Source organism: Channa argus, chromosome 13 (assembly GCF_033026475.1).
Source record: "Channa argus isolate prfri chromosome 13, Channa argus male v1.0, whole genome shotgun sequence".
In the NCBI taxonomy this organism is placed as follows: Eukaryota; Metazoa; Chordata; class Actinopteri; order Anabantiformes; family Channidae; genus Channa; species Channa argus.
The window spans coordinates 3938802-3957710 of NC_090209.1; the positions used below are offsets into that span (position 1 = coordinate 3938802).

The 18909-nt window shown below is 42.0% G+C and overlaps 1 protein-coding gene across 1 annotated transcript; it reads right to left on the reverse strand.

Moving 5' to 3' along the window:
• Nucleotides 1-287: 287 nt before the first annotated feature.
• Nucleotides 288-12186, reverse strand: kcng1 (potassium voltage-gated channel, subfamily G, member 1). Its single transcript, XM_067527112.1, has 3 exons — nt 12055-12186; nt 4871-5700; nt 288-1896 (listed from the first exon to the last, which is right to left on the reverse strand). The coding sequence occupies exons 2-3, from the start codon at nt 5651-5653 to the stop codon at nt 1117-1119; spliced, it is 1563 nt and encodes a 520-aa protein (XP_067383213.1). The 5' UTR covers nt 5654-5700; nt 12055-12186; the 3' UTR covers nt 288-1116.
• Between the last annotated feature and the right edge of the window lie 6723 nt (nt 12187-18909).

Consider the following 18909-nt stretch of genomic DNA (forward strand, 5'->3'; position numbering starts at 1 on the left):
CCCTGACCTTTTGAGATCCTGGACCCATAGTAGTGTCTTATAGTTTGTGTGCTTTTTGCACTTTACATATGACATATGAATGAATTATTATATGAATTATTTCTTACGCTGAATTCTAGTTTCGTTTCAGCACTGTGAAAACAATGTTGTGTGTTGCTGAAACAATATGTGTCTGACATGTCTCACATCGCATAACAACTTCACACTAGGATAATAAAGTTACAAGTTACATATAACTTTAAGATGAGATATACACATAAAACAATAAAAATAATTAGAAGACAGAATTCAGTTTAAATCCACTTTAAGGAGAGAAATCAATTACAAGAACAATAATGCTAATTTCAGAATGTCCAAAAAAGTATTCAAAATTTGCATATGGAACTGTAAGGAGTAGAAGAAGGACAATTAGCACATCATAATTAGTACGCGGATGTTGGTAGTGCCAGACGAGGGAATATTCAGGAAACCGACATAATTATTTGCACAGTCTTTTAGAAATTTGTGGACCAACAGTCATATTTTAGATGAGATAGAAAATCCATTTACTGTTGGGACTTAACAAAAGTACAGAACAGCTTACATTAAGGGGCCAGCGTCACTTAATGGAAGAGAACACTCCCAAGAGAACACGACACCAGCAAATCCATTAAAACATCTAATCCGAGGTGACAGACATCAGTGTGTTGGTAGATCCTAATGATGCCGTGTGTGAGATCTGCAGTTATTTCTTGCGCCCGTTCACACATTTAATATTCCAATAAATAATATAATATACATCATTACCATGTTTGAATTGTGCAATGAGGTTTGGATGTATTTTTTGTAAATTTATACTAGTTATTTAGTGACTGTAATATAATTTTATTCAGAAGTAATATGCTTTTTGATGGAAATTTGATTCCTCCTCTATGTGGGTCCTTCGTGTTGAACCAAAAGTACACTGCTACAAAATGAGGCTGCATTTCTGGGAAGAAAAAAAAAAATCTTTCTCTCATCTGCCCCCCGATACCCTATGTGCAGACATATCTCTATCTCTTTTTTTGGGGGGGGGGGGGGGGGGGGGGGGTTTGTAACCCCCCCCCATTTGTTCATGTCCTCCTCTGTCCAATAGCCTCAGTCGTCCATGTCTCTGGTGTCAGACGACCCTATGGGAAACAGCACATCACTCTCTAAAGACAGGCTGCTGCCCAGTCCGGCCATGCGACTTCGCAGCAGGAAGTGTGTCCTCCTCGTCAGCAGCCTCTGCTGCTCCTGCTTCAGCTCCACATAGGACCGTGAGAATGTGTGGAAGATGGAGGTGACGGGGAAAGCCATGAGGAGGATCCCACTAAGGATGCTGCTCAGAGCCACCACCTGTCCTGGAATGCTCCTTGGCACCATGTCCCCATAGCCCACTGTTGTCATGGTGATGACAGCCCACCAGTAGGTAGCGGGGATGCTGGTAAACTCCTGCGTGGTGGCCATTTCATTCTCGATTAAGTACAGCAAGGGGGAGTACAGCGCGATGGCCACACACAGGAAGAGAAGGAGCAGCCCGAACTCCCGTGTGCAGCGGCGTGCAGTCAGGCCCAGAGTCTGCAGGCCCAGAGAGTGGCGAGCTAGCCGCATCACATAAAGGATGCGCAGGGCTCTAAGCACACGCAGCACTAAACCCACTTTGTCCAAGTAAGTGCTGCCAGAGCCCAGTCGTTTCTCCCCTTTGGAGGTGCTGTCCACCACGAGCGTGATGTAGTACGGCAGGATGGCCACCACATCTATCAGGTTCAGGGGCTGTCGGAGGAAGGTCAGTTTGCTGCGGTCTTGAATGAAGCGCAGGGTGAATTCCAAGGAGAACCAGGCCACGCACACCGTCTCCACAATGAAGATGTTGTAGCACATCTGGGAACATGTGCCCTGTTGAGGAAAGAGGCATGTAAAAGGTGGCTGTAGTCACTAGAGGGAGCCACTTTAATAAGAAATCCAGCTGCTACAGTGCTGCAGGATGCTGCACTGTTAAATGGATTTATGTGAGAGTAAACTCCGATTGCCCTGAAACTGTACTCAGACATAAACAAGAGTGACATTTTAGGAAGATTCAATATGCATGAGAAGAGAATGCAAGTTCAAGCCTTCTCAGTCATTATTGATTATTATTATATTATTATTCCTGACACATGTTCAGTGCATGGCTGCAAAGCTTCAATGCATTTCAAAGAACACAAGACATGACACATGGCTTTTGAATACAGGCTATATCAGGGTAAAACATTATTATGAAACTCACTCCCGGAGGAGGAGATGGGTTGGAATAGCATGTGAAAACACCGGCAAACCTGTCGTCTGTCAGAGAACAACTGCACTTTTCTAACGCAACACTTCATTACCTGGTAAGAAAATAGATTCCGACGAGCTGTTGGAATGAGATTATTGGCACGTTTAATTAAACAGCTCAGTTCACCAGGAACAGTGAGGTGCGAGCCCAAGTGTGTGTCAGGTGAAATGCTTCCACTTTTTCAGATCAATGTTTGGGGTTGTCTATAATAGTCTGTCCTCGCGACTGGATGAGACACTTAGAAAAGTCAGCTTACTGCTCTGAAACTTCTGTCTACAGCATGAGGTGCACTTCAAACGAAAACGGTTGAGATTTTGGTTTTCCTATCCACCCACTTACCACTCAATACAGAGCTGCATGTGTGTGTGATTTCCTGAGAATACACAACATTTGGTGAAAGTAAATCATTCACTCATTCTGTTTAAGTGTGGACAGTTGTTTTCTCTTTGGTATTAGAAAGCAGCCCCGTGGACTTTAGTTGTCATTTTGTCTGTATTTTGGGCTCATTTGTCTTCTTGGTTATTGTTTATTTATGTATTTGCCTCTGAATATTTTGTTTATCATAATGATTCTTTTTTGTCCTTTGTTTTTGTTGTTTTTAATTGAACTGAACTTTCCAACAAAAAGACACACACCTCACACTGGCCTGCATAATGTTTTCTAACAACCCTGATTGTAATTTTGTCTTCATGAAAATCATGTGTCGCTCAATTCTTCTTTGATTTGACTAAAGAGGGAAGGGTGTTAATTTGTGGCAATGATTAAAATCAGACATAATAATGAAAGCATTTCATGAAAGTAGAGTGAGATGCATTGAAATCTTCTTTCCCCTTATCTGGCACAAACAACTGCTTCACACTGCAGATCTCAGCGGTTTCTATTTGACGCTGCGAGGTGGTTTCATATAACTGACGTGACAGATGAGACCTGCCATTATTAGGATTGGATAATGATTGCTTTTCACAGGAACATGTCAATTTACCCCAGTTTTGCCTTTGAATTCAGCTCAGCCTAAATGTGCTGAGAAAGGCCGATAAGCCCAGTTTCTCAAACCATGTTGGGGGGGGGGGGTGACATCATTGTTCTTTAATGTGACACAACTCCCAACAGACAATGAAGAGATGTCATTTTTATTTTTCCACAGTGACATAAATATGCTCCTTCTGTACTTCGCTGGATCTTGGCAACATGGTTTTATATGCTCACTGCAAAGAAAGACATTTTAAGAAAGTAAAAAAATGCCCTGTGTTTCTTGAAAATAATCATGTTATTAACAAATATTCAGCTATAGCTGCTAATGCTAATGAAAATCGCTTTGCTTATTTGAAAAATAAAAACACTTGCACAGCTTCTCAATTGAAAATATTTTGAAAAATTGCACCAGTTTAAGTTTGTTTGTCTATTTTTATTAATTGTCAATGACCATGAGTACTGTCAGAGTCTACAATCATTACGTTAGAGAAACTAATCTGCCGCTTCACCTTCCATTTTCCTATTGAGACAACTGCAAACTGGTCTACACAAAACACATGCAGCATAAAATTAATGAGTGTGCTGCACAAAAACCTAGTTTCACAAACACATACAATGATGACCTATTTGAAAAATGAAATGTTATATATGCACCTCATCGTCACAATAGTGCACTTGAGATCTCGATAAAGAGACGGAGACAGGGAGATGGCACAAAGTAGTTTCCAACACCGATATGTCTGCTGCAGCTGGAACTTGTAGCAAGAGACTAACATTGGTGGATTCTGCAGCTGCTGTGACTCTGATGAGCTCTGTAGCTGCTACTCTCAACTTAGAGTAACCGATCTCATTTGGTCAAGACTAACTTTCTTCTTTTTTTTTTTAAGTATTAGACTTAGCTTGGTTTGATAATGGCTTTTTAATGTGGCCTTTTATATCAGCATTCAGTATTATGTCACCCCAGTCGCTCGCTTTGTTGCTGCGGCAACAGGCATTCATGAATTTTGTGCTGGCACAAACAAAAAGTTGCACTGAATTATTCAGTCTCATTTAGCTCATTTAGTCTGAGTAATTTTTCAGGTAGGAGCACTGCTGGGGGTGTTGTCCTGTGGCTAAGGAGCATTGTTGCTTAGCTATGTTAAAAATCATTTCAAGTCTTACAATATGAAAACATTTAAAGCTAATTTAGTTAGAATCTTATCAGAAGGTATAAATTCTACAAATAAGCTTAAGTGAAGAGACTGTAACAAATTTTGGCCTTTTAAAACTTTCTTTTGCTAATTATGGCCTTACAATAAGGTAGAAGTTCTTAAAATTCAGCTCAATCAAAATACCAAAATACTGTTTTACTTAGTAGTTTTCATTAAGTTTTAAATAATGTAGTTTTATTGCTTACGATAATTAAAAACTGTAAAAATGTGACTTTTTTCTAGCTTCACCATTTTTCTCCATTGGCAGATTGTTTTGCTCAATACAAGACATTTTGACTTTGTTTTATTTTAATGTTCTTATCTCTAGCAGGACTGTTTCTGCAGCTCTTTTTTCACCACCATGTGATATGTTAAATGTCATGAGGCTACTCACCGCCTCCTCCTCCTCCCTCACGGCAGGCAAGGTGCTGATAGACAGGTTGATGGCAGTGATGGTGACAAACAGCACTGACAAACAAGCAAAAATCTTCCCTGGGAGACCTGAGTGAGGCCTCTCCACCATGTCTCTCAGTTTGCTCATAAAGCGGTTGAGTCTGGACTCTGCTGTGTGCTCCCTTTGGCCACTGTCTGAATCCAGTAGATCCTCCAGGAGTTCCTCCTCCTCCTCTGCTCTCTCCATCGCTTCAAACTCCTCCACCCTCTGCAGCAGACGCCGGCGACAGCACCACTCCAGGCTCTCCTCAGGGACCCCCCAGTAGAGCAGTTCCTCCCTGAAGGAGAGGGCGCACATCTCCCTGAGGGAGCGCAGCTTGCCGGCCCTCAGGAAAGTCAGGATGGTACGGAAGGCACAGGGGCTGCGGTCAAAAAAGAACTCGTTGTGCGTAACATCATAATCATCACAGATCCTCATGATCTCATCAAAGCTGCTGCAGAGGTGCAGCTGGCCCAGACGAGACAGGGGGAAGTCCTCTAAAGTGGTCCAAGGCAGCTGGTAACGCAGGCCACCCACGTTGATGATGGCGTGGAGTTTACGGGCACTGGACAGCGTGGTGTCATCATGGATGGCGCTGAAGTCGGGGGCTCGCTGTGCCCTCTTGTAGAAGGCTCCTTTTTGAGCCTCCTCCTCTTGTATCGGAGGGGGGTTGAGCGAGGTATCAGAGGCACAGCTTAGGGCACTGTAGTCATAGTCGGAGCCTTCACCCGTCAACAGGGTCATCTTTACTGGTCCGCTCACATCCCTGTGCTTAGTCTCCCACCAGCACTCTGCCACATTCAGAGAGGGAAAACACTGAATGAAAAGACTCGGACAGAAAAATTGTTCAAATTGAGCAAACAAATTTCTCTTTTTATATCTCACGTTCTAAAGTTAACTGTAAGGGAAGTGGATGACTGATTTATTGAAGAGCATCCATTAACATAAGTCTATTTAAACTCACGGGCACTGTGGGAGTTTAATCGGAGCACAACCACTAAAACATGCCGTGTTAGTGTTTACACCTTCACGCGAGGATTAGTGAGGCTAAAATGCAGCTGAGTTGCAGCAGGAGGCACTTAGATGATTTGCTTTTAAACTTTAATGGACGTGTCATTATGAGAAGCCCGGCATAAACTACTTCTGCTTCCTTGATGGCATGAGCCAAGCATGAAATACAGTACTGATTGCTTCTAGTGTCCTGTTACAGACAGTTAAACAATCCCACGAACTGTCTGACTGAGGGGGTTATAGATGAAACTAGTGGGCATTAGGTTCAAGCTGCATGAACCAGCTGTTGGTCACAAATCTACACAAACTCAGTAGTTAGATGCTGCTTGTGTTGTTTCAGTTCGGAAACCGCCCATTTCCACATCCAGCAGACTCAGAACAAAACGTGCCCCCCAGAGTCCCCCTCACAAACATTCAGCAGCTCTAATGTAAGTATATTTACTCAAATCTAGTTCCACGTTTTGTTTTCTTCCGCTTCAATTCAGAGGGAAATATTTTTCTACTTGTTATTTTGCAGATGCAGTTTCTTGACACTAAGAAAATATTTGATTATTATGTATAAACAATCTCTCTGTACATAAAGTGATGATTCTTGCAATGCATCACACAATGAGGCTGAGGTTGTCTACAAATGCATGGGAAGATATGTGCCTCATAAGTTTACTGTATGTTTGCCATCATCGAAATTTGAATAGTGTTCGCCTTAATCATTCACACTGCTGCACACATGGGTTAGGGTCTGTGCTTAGTACTTCAAAAGCAGTAGTGTGAAAAAATAAGAACTGGTACTTGTAGTGGCACACGGTGGGACTAATCCAATTTCTGCCTATATTCACCAGACTCCATAATTAGCATGTAGACATGAGAGTGGTATCGTCTCAACTCTTCATCCCACAGGACAAACACTGTGTGTTTACGAAGAAGTATTACTTTTTTTTTTAAATATACTGCAGTATTTTTCAAGATTGAGACAGCAGATCACTGTCATGCGTTGAACACATTTCTCCCCGTGAGAGCACCAAGTGGTAATTATGCAAAGCTCCTTTTGTTTACTGCATGTGTCCACATTATTATTCACAATTATCCCTGGTTTACAAAGACAGTGCATCTATGTTGCAATTATGTCGTTTATTACACAATTAAACATGGTCACTGATTCAGATACGGCAGGGATCAAGGGATAACAGCTCGTAGTGTGCATGAACATCTGTTACCCACAGCAGCCTGAGAAATAATGGCCTGATTTTACACTGACTGTTGTTAGATAATTCACTGATGTAACTGTTTGGTGCTATATTTAAACACTGATAAATCTGCCTGGGTGTGCGGTTGTTTTTCTCAACTGCCAGACTGTGTTTTAACTACGTTCGGATACGTGCGTGCTGCCTTGCACTCAAATTGTACGGTTCCACAGGTAATAAACACGCCGATGCACGTAACTTTCGAGCAAAATCAATAAAAAGTATTCATCTACATTTTTATTGATTTTATGTGGCTACACTGGCTACAAACCGTTTATATAGCCCCAGAGCAAAGCAGCCTCAGGTATTGTGAAACAAAAGTTTAGATCCACCATGACTTCAGCAGAGTTGACTGTCCAGTCCTTGAATAAAACCTGCTCCACGTTACGTACAACGTGAGACTGGGGTTTCAATTGGTACTTTGCAGTCACATTCACTCACACCCTCATGGTGTCAAAGGGTACTTCAAAACATGGATAGGAAAATCCGGGGATCAAACTGCCATCCCCAGAATTGGTTAAAAACCTCTCCACCTCTTGAGCCACAGGTGCCCCTCAAATAAATTGCCTCTACTCATTACGCAATGTCTATCTCCCTGCAGCCTGGATTAGAAATGTTTGTCAAATGTTCCTCCAAACCATTATAATTCCACCAGGAGCTCTTGCACATGGACTCCAGCCTGTGGCTTATCGTATTTTAGACCGCCGGACAAAAGTGTGGTGAATCAGACCATTTAGTGCAACATTTGTTAAAAATGCAACCACTACGCACTTTGGAATGCAAAAACACGCTGTGTGTGGCTGATGTTGGTCTAAGTTTAATGGTAAACGTAAAAATGTAAATGGTAAATGTTATGGCATAGGTTTGTTAATGGTTTAGGCACAAAACCAATTCTGTTAGGTTTAAAGAAGGAACATGGTTTGAGGTAAAACATGTATTGTTAAGTGTAGTCAGTGACTCTGACTTTGCTATATTAAAGTCATGACTGCAGATCATATTAAATCATTTTAATTTAACCCGAAACCTCATCCCCCCATTTTTGGACTCTGTGGCTCTTTGTGCTACACCACCTGACTTTCTCCTTTACTGCCCTCATGTACAGTAATTACTAGAGATGATAGAGATCGCTTGACAATGAAATATCACAATAGGTTGTAATGAAGGGCTGGCACAGACCACTCACTGGGCTGGTTTTTTTAGAGGAGGGTTAGGTTTAGTGTCGATTGACGGACCTATTTAAAATGAAATCTCCAACACAGTGAGGTGTGGAAAACATAAAGGGGTCTGAATGGACATCATTTAAAATAAAAGAAAATGTTTACTGTATATTACAGGTGCAGTAAGGACCTCGTGGCCTGTGTCCAAACTAATTTAATCAATTACAGTAATTTAGGGGGAGGCAGGTTAGCCAGTCAGGAATTAAAATGTCAGTGCCTAGATTTGCTGCACCACCAGTTCTGGGCCAGGAAGGGAGGCCTCGGCTTCTAAAACGGGGAAGTGAATGTGTCTCTGAATAGTTATTAGGCACCTGCACTGTCAGCCTCTGTGAGCCACTGATTACAGTCAGCACCATCTTCAAGCCATGAAATTAGAGCAAAGCCACCCTAAGCTAGTCACTGCAACGCTCTGCCAGGCGGTTTTAACCTGCACGACTCTCTGATAGGGATTTATTTGGGGATTTTTGAAGAATTGTGGTGTGATCGTAAAGAAGACAACACACACAAAAATCGTGTGGACCACTAAAAGGCACAGATTCATATTTTTACCTTCCATGGTTTTAGTTGTCTTTTAAAAAAAATCACGTGTCGAAACAGTGTAAAATCCCTCTTTGTTGCTGCTACCAATCCCTAAATTACACTCCCCCTCCATACGGTCAGGGCTATTGATACGCCTACAGTGTGGATGATGGCACAGGGCTACGCCACTCTCCCACTAGACTAAATCCCACCTAAACCCCTCGAGGCTGTTTGATTTCTCACTTTCTCACGCCTTTAGACCGATTGTGCTTTTGCTTCTCCACAATCACAGGAGCAGTTTTTGTTAAACTCTTGTTTGTTTCCCCCCCCTACCTCCCCCTTCGTCTCTGCTTTGTTGTGCCTCCAGGGACGAAAGTCTCTCAGAAGAAGACATGAAACATCACAAAGACGGCGAAGGCTGTTCTCCCCACCAGATCGGCCGAGGTCTGGCCTCGCTCTGTGCCAGCGCTATCGCAGCTAAGCCACAGGGCATGTTCTCCAGATTGCCTGGTGAGTCACTGGGCAGTGCGTCTCCGTTGCCTGACTGCATTGTGCATGCATTTCCCACAGTGCCCTTCTCAGGAGTCTTTGAAAGCTTCACTACCACCAATAATAACTGAAACCGTAACGAGGGCGATTGTGTTAACCAGTTCTGCGAGATTGTAGCGGACCACATCTTTAAAGACTTTAAAGGTCTTTTAAAAGTACAGAAGAAATATGAACAAACATGGATGTTTCTGATTGGTTCCAATCATTCAAAATGAACATGATACATATTATTTATAACCCCACCACTTGCTCATTTATTAGCGATTCTTATTTATGGCTGCTTATCTGCATACTGGCGAATGTGTTGGCCAGATTTTAGCAATCTGTCTCTGAATCATAGATTTCCAATTCCACTTGACTCAGTCAGAGAAATACTAACACATGGTAATTTCATGGGTGATCAGTTTTTCTGAGGAAAAGCTGCGCCTCAGGGACTTACAATTAAAGAGAAACATATTTAACAGCTGTTATCCTTCGAGTGACAGCTGCTCAGAGTGTCTTATTTTCTTTCAAATAGCCTGACAACCATATTTGATCTTGCTGGCTAAGAAATAAAGATCTCGCTGTTGTTTCATAATGACAGATGTCACCTGGAAATGAAGTCTGTCCTGGTCTCTTCCTTTCTGGCTTAATAACCATTCAGACCACATAATGTCCCTTTGTTCTCCCCAACTCAAAATTCCTCTCCTCGTTCCTTTCAACAGCCCATTGTTGTCTAATGGACTATAAGAGCATGGTGTTTCCAGAAATGGACCTGAAACCACAAGAGCAGCCAAAGACCCAGCTCTCTCTCTCTCTCTCTCTCTCTCTCTCTCTCTCTCTCTCGCTCTCTCACTGTCTCTGCCTCTTTCTCCCTCTGAAATCTGGTTAAACTCTAAAACAGTCAGACATGCCAGAAGCATTTCTACCTCAGAAGACCTTTCTTTACAGTAATTCCAGCAGGAATAGTTTCAAACAAAAATGTCTTTTTTTGTTCCTGTTGGATGTAGGTGGTATTAATGCGCACACTGAACAGCCTGGAAGGAGCTATGGCTCCAGGCTAATCATTCCCCCCCCCTCTGTCTGTGGTCCCCCACAATGTGCTGCTGTGTACTACACAGCTTGATTATACTATGGACATAATGCATTTCAATAAAGAGCTTTGTGCTAATGATTTTATATTTTCTTACTCATTCTATTTCAACTTGAATGCAATCGGCATGGCCATTAAAAGGTGCAACAATGCGTAATGGTGTCCCCATCATATTTTTAAATGTTAAAAAGTAACCTTTTGGAACACAGCTCTAATATGTTTCCCTCTTTGAGTGAAATGTCTCCATAACAAAGAGCAAATGAGACGCATCACAACTCTGTCATTTTCTGTCAGCAGCCCGTCCCCTGTCTGCCTGTCTGTCTGTCTGTCTGCCTGCCTGCCTGTCTGTCTGTCTGTCTGTCTGTCTGTCTGTCTTGACTCTATCCCCCTGGCAGGGTCTGATCCAATGCAGCAAATCCCTACATTTCTGCACCATAGCTCCACATTATGCTTCAGCACTCTTCATACTTTTCACCCCTAACAAACTGTGATGATGCACAATATTCAGTCGGCCAACAAAACACCTCACTAACACCCTAACTCTTTACGAACATGTTCAGTGCATACTGATCAGCCTCGACTTTAAAGCCACCGGGTTGTTGTATCATTGTGGTGTATCACCCTGACCTGTGTGTTCCTGTAGCTGTCAATCATGGAAAGCGTTCACCACTAACAACCCCAGTTTGTTGTAAAGTTGTGACTCGCAGGACTACAGTGCATTTTGTCCATCCTTTTCTTTTCATCCCAGCCTTGAGTGGATGATTGTACACTCTGACCATTTGTGAGTGCTCAACTAACTTGATTATATAAAGATTGCATAACATTAAGTTCTCAGCATTGTCAGTGTGCATTAAACAATACTCACTTCTCATCTTTTATGCACTTTTCCCACTGAGCTGCAATCATCTCACCCCCTAATCGCTCTGGGCTATGTAAACAATTTCTTTCTCTCAGTCAGCTGATAAAAGTGTTGCACACATACCACACATACAGTATTTGCAGGCAGGCACAAGCTAATACCGGTGAAGATGTTACTGTCACTCTAGACAGACAGTTTTTAAAGATATTTGTGCCAAAGCACAGAGCAGGTCCCTGGGGTGGGGTGAGGTGACGGAATGGTACACGGAATCAAAGCTAGGTGAAAAGAAAAAGAAAATTCACTGGGATTGAAAAAGTACTTTAGCTGATGAGACTGAAACAAATGGACCAGAGCAAACTGCAAAGGACTTTCACTTTGGCTTCTTCTATGGATGTGAAGTGAGCTCACATGAAGAAATTGGAAATTAAACACAGCACATTGCTTGATGGCAAAACGTTTGCTTCTGAGCGCAGACAATTGCACAGGATACGACAGCCAAGTGACAGAGAAGCAGGTGAATTTTTACACTTTGTGTTACAGCTACAGTGTCATTGAAACACACTGCAACCAAATTTACAGCTTCTAAAGTTTTTTGCAAAGAAGCCGTGATTGTAAAAAGACAGTAACAAACTGTATCCTACCTACACATCCATCACTCCAATTGTATTGACTCTTACCTCTGACTGAAGATCTCTTTGTGTAAAGCCACTGGTAGTTTTGGAAACAGTTGTTGGTGGCATCGTGAGTCTTCGATCTGCTTTAATGACGCCCCGGGATATCTATCTCAGATACCTTACACACGAAGACTCCTGGGAATAGCAGATTATAATTACTTTACTGTCCCATTCTTTGCGGAGGAGAATCAGACGGACACTATTACTGTAGCTGTTAGAACAGGAAAAAGTCATTAGTTCATCTCATTATAGTCATAACTACCTGGAGGATAGAGGATGATCTATTACATATCATATTTCACTGATCCAAAAGTCAGAGAGGGACAGTGGCTGCCTTTAAAGCATGACAGAGAGAATGTCTCTTCACGGCGCTGGACCTTGTCTCTGGTGAGATATCAGTAAATGTTGACAGATCATAACATGCTGTAATGTAGCTGCAGCCTTGTTACCATGGCGCACATGCTGTGTGTCCACTATGCAAATTACCCTCAACTGTAAAAAACATATTGTGGATTGGTTGATAGATCCAAATAAAAATGATTACTCTAGAGGAAATGTTACTTACTCTATTTTTGCCATTAAACTGACCTTTCAACTTTCAAGATGCTATTTTATGAAGAGCTGAGTACAATTCGTAGATGCGTAGATGTCACTGTTGTTCCTCAAGAGAGAAACCATGACTGAGCTTTACAATGCCACTCACTGAATAAATCCATTATGCAAACAGTGCCTCTGACATCAAACATGGGAAATCGGCTGCAAACATGTCAGTCATTTCCAGATTCTTACTGCAAAAACAAAATTCAGCTCAACACGTGACAAACTCCCAAAGTGTGACTTATAACTAAGGAAGTGTGGCTTACTGTGCACAGAAATCTCAACTTTGAATACACGAATAGTGTGAAACAAAAATCCAAATACTCACTGTGCTCCTGATTCAGTTCCTCAGTTAGTTTGTTGAAGCGACTGAGAAGAACACGCATGAAGGGGGAGAAAATGTAAATGTGTTTTCGGTGTCTGCTGCTGCCTCGTTTCACTCTGCTCCATTTATGCACAGGCACTGGGCTTGTGGAGTACGAGGAGGTTATCTGATGATCATGAGCAACAGGCTGCGTCCCCTCCTCCCTCTCATGTCCCCTCCCGTCCTCATTCCCTCTTTTCCTTTGCCCTCATCTTTCCCTCTCAACCCAACTCCCCCCCACCACACCTCCCTTTTTCTCGAACGCTGACATCAGAAGTGGGATGTGCCATTATACCAGAAGCTTTTTGAGAAAAAGCCATGGCAACCACCATCTAGAGAGCTGTGCTGCCCCCCCTACCCCACCCCATCCACCTTTACATGAGAATAATCATTGTCTTTTGATTGCAGATTTACCCAAATGTTTGTATTTGTCTGGTGGGTCGCCTGGCTGAGGGGGAGAGAGGATGGGAGGGCTGATGTAGGCAGGTTCAGGCTCAGCAGGGCATCCAATTTTAGATAAGTGGTGGGAAATGGTATCATAAGGTATGATGATGATGATGATGATGATGATGATGTGGAAGAAGGCATGGCTCATACAGAGGATGGTGATCACCATAAGAGCATGCTGCAACTCAGATTTTTCTCATGCTTTTCGTAATAACATCCCCCTGGTGATGCCGCGAGTGAGGAAATGCTGTTTCAAAAGGGAACACAACATGAATCAAACAAAATAGCTACTCGTGACATAACATAGATGTTTGCGTATGCGTGGCATGTCTGCGTTTTGTTACCTCGAACCGGTGCTGCCTGTGCTGGGGTCTAATATGCCTTTATTGATCTGCCAGGCTGAATGGAAACTACAGAGGTAAACACGCATCACAAGTCAACTCAGGGTATTATTTTCATTTCATTGCAGTTGGATCCTATAACGCTAAAGTAAAACAAAACCTTGATGTGCTTAGTTTTTCGTTGGAGTCCAATTTTCTTTCCCAGTGTACCGTGTGAATTTTGTGTTTTTTGTATTATTTTATGCACGTGTGTATATATTGAAGGTTAGGACAAAAAGGGCATGTGTGAGGATCTGGGCAACTGTAATGAGGTCCAGACTGTGATGGCTGGATGACTGGTTCAAATCATCTCTCATCCCATGTAGGTTGTTCCCAGAATGCAGTAGTCAGTACCAACAGTGGTCAAAGGAAGTGGCCCCAAGGCTCAGTAAGGCACGTGCAAAGTGAAGGGTAGCCCTGCTAGTCCAGTCCCATGAAATATTTATTGGGGGGATAAAAATGCTGGTTATGAATGACAGGTGTCAGAACACAGTGCATCGCAGCTTGCTCGGTATGGAGCTGCAGCTGATCAGAGTGCTCATGCCACGCCCATTTTAATGACGAGGCAGTTGACTGAAAAGTTTGCATCCCTTTACAATGTGATGTATATTTTTCCCTCAACATAATATTTAATGCACTGAAATTAATTTAATTGAATATTATGTTAGTAAACACGGATGCAAGTAAAATGTTCCTTCATCATCAGAATGAACAAAAATGAAAAGTTGTGGTAAAATAATGAAAATTATAGCTGCCAAGGTTTGCATCCCTCTTGATAAACCCTCTAACTAATTAACTTTAAATTTTAAACCAGATGTCTCTGCTCTTTAAAAAAAAGTATCGCAACAAGTCTATTAAACTGAGCTTTCACGTTACATTTGCAAGGGGCTAGATCTCCAGGGACAATACTGCGTTTACATGCACTTAAGAAATCTGGTTACTCGTAATCAATGCAGTAGAAGAGTAACCTGATTTCTCCTCCACTCTGACTTATTTTGGAAGCCTGGTGCACAGATTCCAACTCTATTGTGACAGTAAACGCAGCTTTCTGACTTTTCTTTGCATATATCTGTGAGTGCGTGTGTGTGTGTGTGTGGTGGCAGAGTGACAGTGGAGGAAGGGAGAAAGTTAAAAAAGGGAAACACATGCAGTTGATCCACAACAGTCTGAATTTTAAAAAATCAGTGGAGGAAAGTGACTGATTTAGATTTCTACAAGGCACGTTGTGTGTTTTTATTCTGTTAGGCTTTGTTTTTAAAATGAGGCAAGATCGTCCTGTTAACAATCTCTGCTTCCAACAGTCGATCACTCAGCTGCGTGTTTCTGTCTGCAGCCTTTTGTTACGCATATATATATATATATATATATATATATATATATATATATAAACCTGCTGACTCGTTAATATGACAAAGAAATTAGGGAAACCATGTTTCCCTAATAATGGCGTCAGGAAAAAAGCTTTCTCTAGACCTTAAAAATGAAAACAGTAAAACTTCATAAAGCAGATACAGATATAAAAAGATTTCAAAGTTTTTAGGAAGCCCTGTATCAACTGCGAAGACCAATATTCAGAAATTGAAGAAACGTGAACACATTGAGACTCTTCCAAGAAGTAGAAGATCAAATAACTGAAAGAGGAACAAGGACATTTGCCCGAAAGCTTTGTAAGAATCCAAAACAAACAGCAGGGACCTGACAATGTCCTTGAAGGCAACTGGAATAAAACTCTACATCTCAAGAGTAAAGCATAGTCTGCAAAAGTCTCCTACCATCGACCCAGCCATCCATCCATCATCTGTAACCATTTATCCTGTTCGTGATGGCTCGGGCTGAAACCTGTCCCAACTGTCATAGAAGATGAGGTTTCACCCTGGACAGGTCTCCAGTCTATCTCAGGGCCAACACAAAGAGGCATCCATTTCCAGACACCATTCACACCCACAGCCAGTTTAGATTCACCAATTGACCAAAAACACACTGTCTTTGGACTGTGGGAGGAGACTGAAGTACCTGGACGAAACCTACACAAGCACTGGGAGAACATGCAAACATCACCCAGAAAGACCAGCAGGGATTTGAATCTGGCATCTTCTGTCTGTGATGCAGCAGCATCGACCCCTCCACCGCCGTGCTGCCCATTAACATAATATTTGAAGGATAATTTTGGTCATTTTCTAAATTAAGCCTGTTTTTAAACATGAGCATAAATACACTGAAATACACAGAACATCTTCTCTATACATTTGTCAGAATTAGCTGTTACGTAAACCCTAGACCTCTATTGTTGTCCAAAACCTATTAGCAACACATCAGCCAGACGCACTGCTACTCTGTACGACATAGCTGCTCATTCCATCAACTGTGACCCTACTGTTTTGTTTTGTTTTGTATTTGGTTATATTTTTTTAAATGTTGCACCACAAGCTTCAAATCACTCCCTATTTACAGCAGCATAATGAAAATAGAAAAAGTGTGTTTCAGTGTCAGGGTTGAAAACAGGCTTAATTTAGAAAGTGACTGAAATTATCATTTAATGCACATTGAGCTAGTTAGACTGTTTGAAATGTTTCGTCATCAGAAGGTAAATAAAAATGTGATTTTAATTCATTTCCTTTTGCACTGATGTAATTGTCAATATTTTACTACTTTGTCAAAAAACTGTTTAACCATTTTGAAAATGAAAAAAAAACAAACATTTGTACCAGCTGCATATTCATTATTAGTATATTAGGATTAAGGTTAAATTTGCATTTCCTTTTACTGAAATAGAATGTGTGTGCGTGTGTGTGTGGAGAGAGAGAGAGAGATGCTATTGCTGAAACCAAACAAAGGTAAAAGGATTATGATCTGCATGTACTGTTGTATCCTCCAGGCTGTACGTCAGTTTTGCTTTGACTGAGTTTACACAGAGTACAACTCTATATGATACAGTGCGTGACGATTATCCTGTGATCAATATTTAACCACCACTGGCTTTGAGACATCACTTGAAACAAAAGTGCTACCAAGCAAAGATAAATTACAAAGAATAGGAATAGTTGGTTTTCTTTAAATTGGATTGTAATTACAGCCCATCCTCTTATGTTCACATATTATTTATTATGACACTGTATGTTCTATATTGTTTGCCATTCTCTTTATTATACAGCATAATATCTCGTTGCAAATGTAATGTCTTACTTTGCACATTAGGGTTCGTATTACAGCAGCAGAATAAAATGGTCTAATGCACAGCAAGAATTTTTGTACAGGATTATAAAACAAAAAGTCAGTAAACAGTAAAATCAAACAATTGTACTCGGGTTGATGTTATTGCACAGTGTTACAAACTGCAGTAGGACTGTATATTATAGTGAGTATTGGTTCACAGGGAGCAGCTCTGGTTGTAAAGTCTGACCACAGTAGTGAGAAAAGACCTACGATGTCAGTCCTTCACGTACTTAGGATGTAACAGTCTGTCGCTGAAGGAGCTGCTCAGAGATGTCACTGTGTCATACATGGGGTGAGATTCATTCTCCAGGAAGGATGATAGCTTACCTACCATCCTCCTTTCTCCCACCTCCTGTACTGTGTCCAGGGGCATCCCCAGGACTGAGCTGACCTTCCTGATCAACTTATCCAGTCTTCCTGTCTGCCGTCTGCTGTCAGCAGAAAGAGTCTGCTTTGTCCTTTCCTATAAAGGACTGTATCTTTCCAGTCCAGTTTATTTTTTAGGTTAAAATCAGGTATTCGTAGGACCACTCTCTTAAAGTCTTTTCTCTGGATGTTCACCGGTGATGGTGAACAGAGTGTGTGTCTGCGGTCCACCACCAGCTCTTTGGTTTTCCCTGCATTGATCTGGAGGCCACTCCGTCCAAACCAGTCCAAAAAGCCCTGGATCAGTTCTCTGGTGGGGTCATCAGAGAACTTCTGCAGGTGACAGGTTTCGGAGTTGAACATGAAGTCTGCAGTGTAGAAAAGGAACGGAGCCTGAACCGTTCACTGTGGGGCTCCCGGGTCGCAGACAACCATGTCCGACTCACAGTCCCAAGCCCTCACATACTGTGGTTGGTTTGTGAGGTAATCCAGTATCCATGTGGTGAGGTGTTGGTGCACCCCCCATTTGCTCCACCTTATCCCTCAGAAGTGAAAGGCTTGATTGTATTAAAAGCAATATACAACTCAAAAAACTTGACTCCCACTGAGCTCCCAGTCTTCTCAAGGTGAAAGAGAGCTCTGATGCCGTCTGGGCCCGCAGCCTCCCTCACCTTGGTCCTTCTGAGCTCCCTCTTCACCTGAGCTTCTGTGGGGGGCAATATGGGGGAGTAGGGGGAGTCAAATCTGGGTGGCACTGTCATGGAGGTTGGGTGATGGGGAGGTTTGAGTGCTATGTAGTTTGTTGGCTGTGAGCTGAGAGAAACTTGCTGTGGGTGCAGAGATTAGCTGCAACCCCGCAGCTGATCAAACCTATGGAAGAAAAGGTTCAGGTCCTTCACCCACTCCTGGTCACCCTCAACCTGGGAGCTAGACACCTGTGGCCAGTTAATAATTAATTACCAATTTCAAAGACAGCTTTTATCTCAACTAAACTTCATGTCCTCCCTCACTGCATCCATAAATCTCCTCTTTGGTCTTTTGAACCAGGTTTTGATCCGATCTTCCCATATACTTCATACACCTCATTCCCATCTTCAGGGTTTAGTCTATGTCTCATTTCAAATGTGATATGTCATTTCACAATCATAACTGTTATTTGATTTTAATTAAATTTTTTTGAACAAATATTTTAATTTTAGTCTAATTTTGTATTTCATAATTTCCTATTTCGCTTGGTTTTAGAGCTTTAGAGCTTTTCTACCTATTGGCACTCAAACCGCTTTACATTGCTTCTTATTCACCGATTTGCACTCAAACTCACACACCGGTGGGGGAGCTACTAAGCAGCCGGCCAACACTTACTGGGAGCAACTAATTTGGGGTTCAGTGTCTTGCTCAAGGACACTTAAACATGTGACAAGAGGAGCCGGGGATTGAACCAACAACCCTGACCACTCTAATGTATGATCTGAGTGTCAACGAGAAGTCAAG

Bases quoted from the DNA above. Each gene is read 5' to 3' on its own strand.
- kcng1 (XM_067527112.1), bottom strand. From the start codon at position 5,653: ATGACCCTGTTGACGGGTGAAGGCTCCGACTATGACTACAGTGCCCTA. The intron at 1,897-4,870 runs GTGAGTAGCCTC...TTTCCTCAACAG, and splicing joins TGAGGGAGGAGGAGGAGGCG to GGCACATGTTCCCAGATGTG.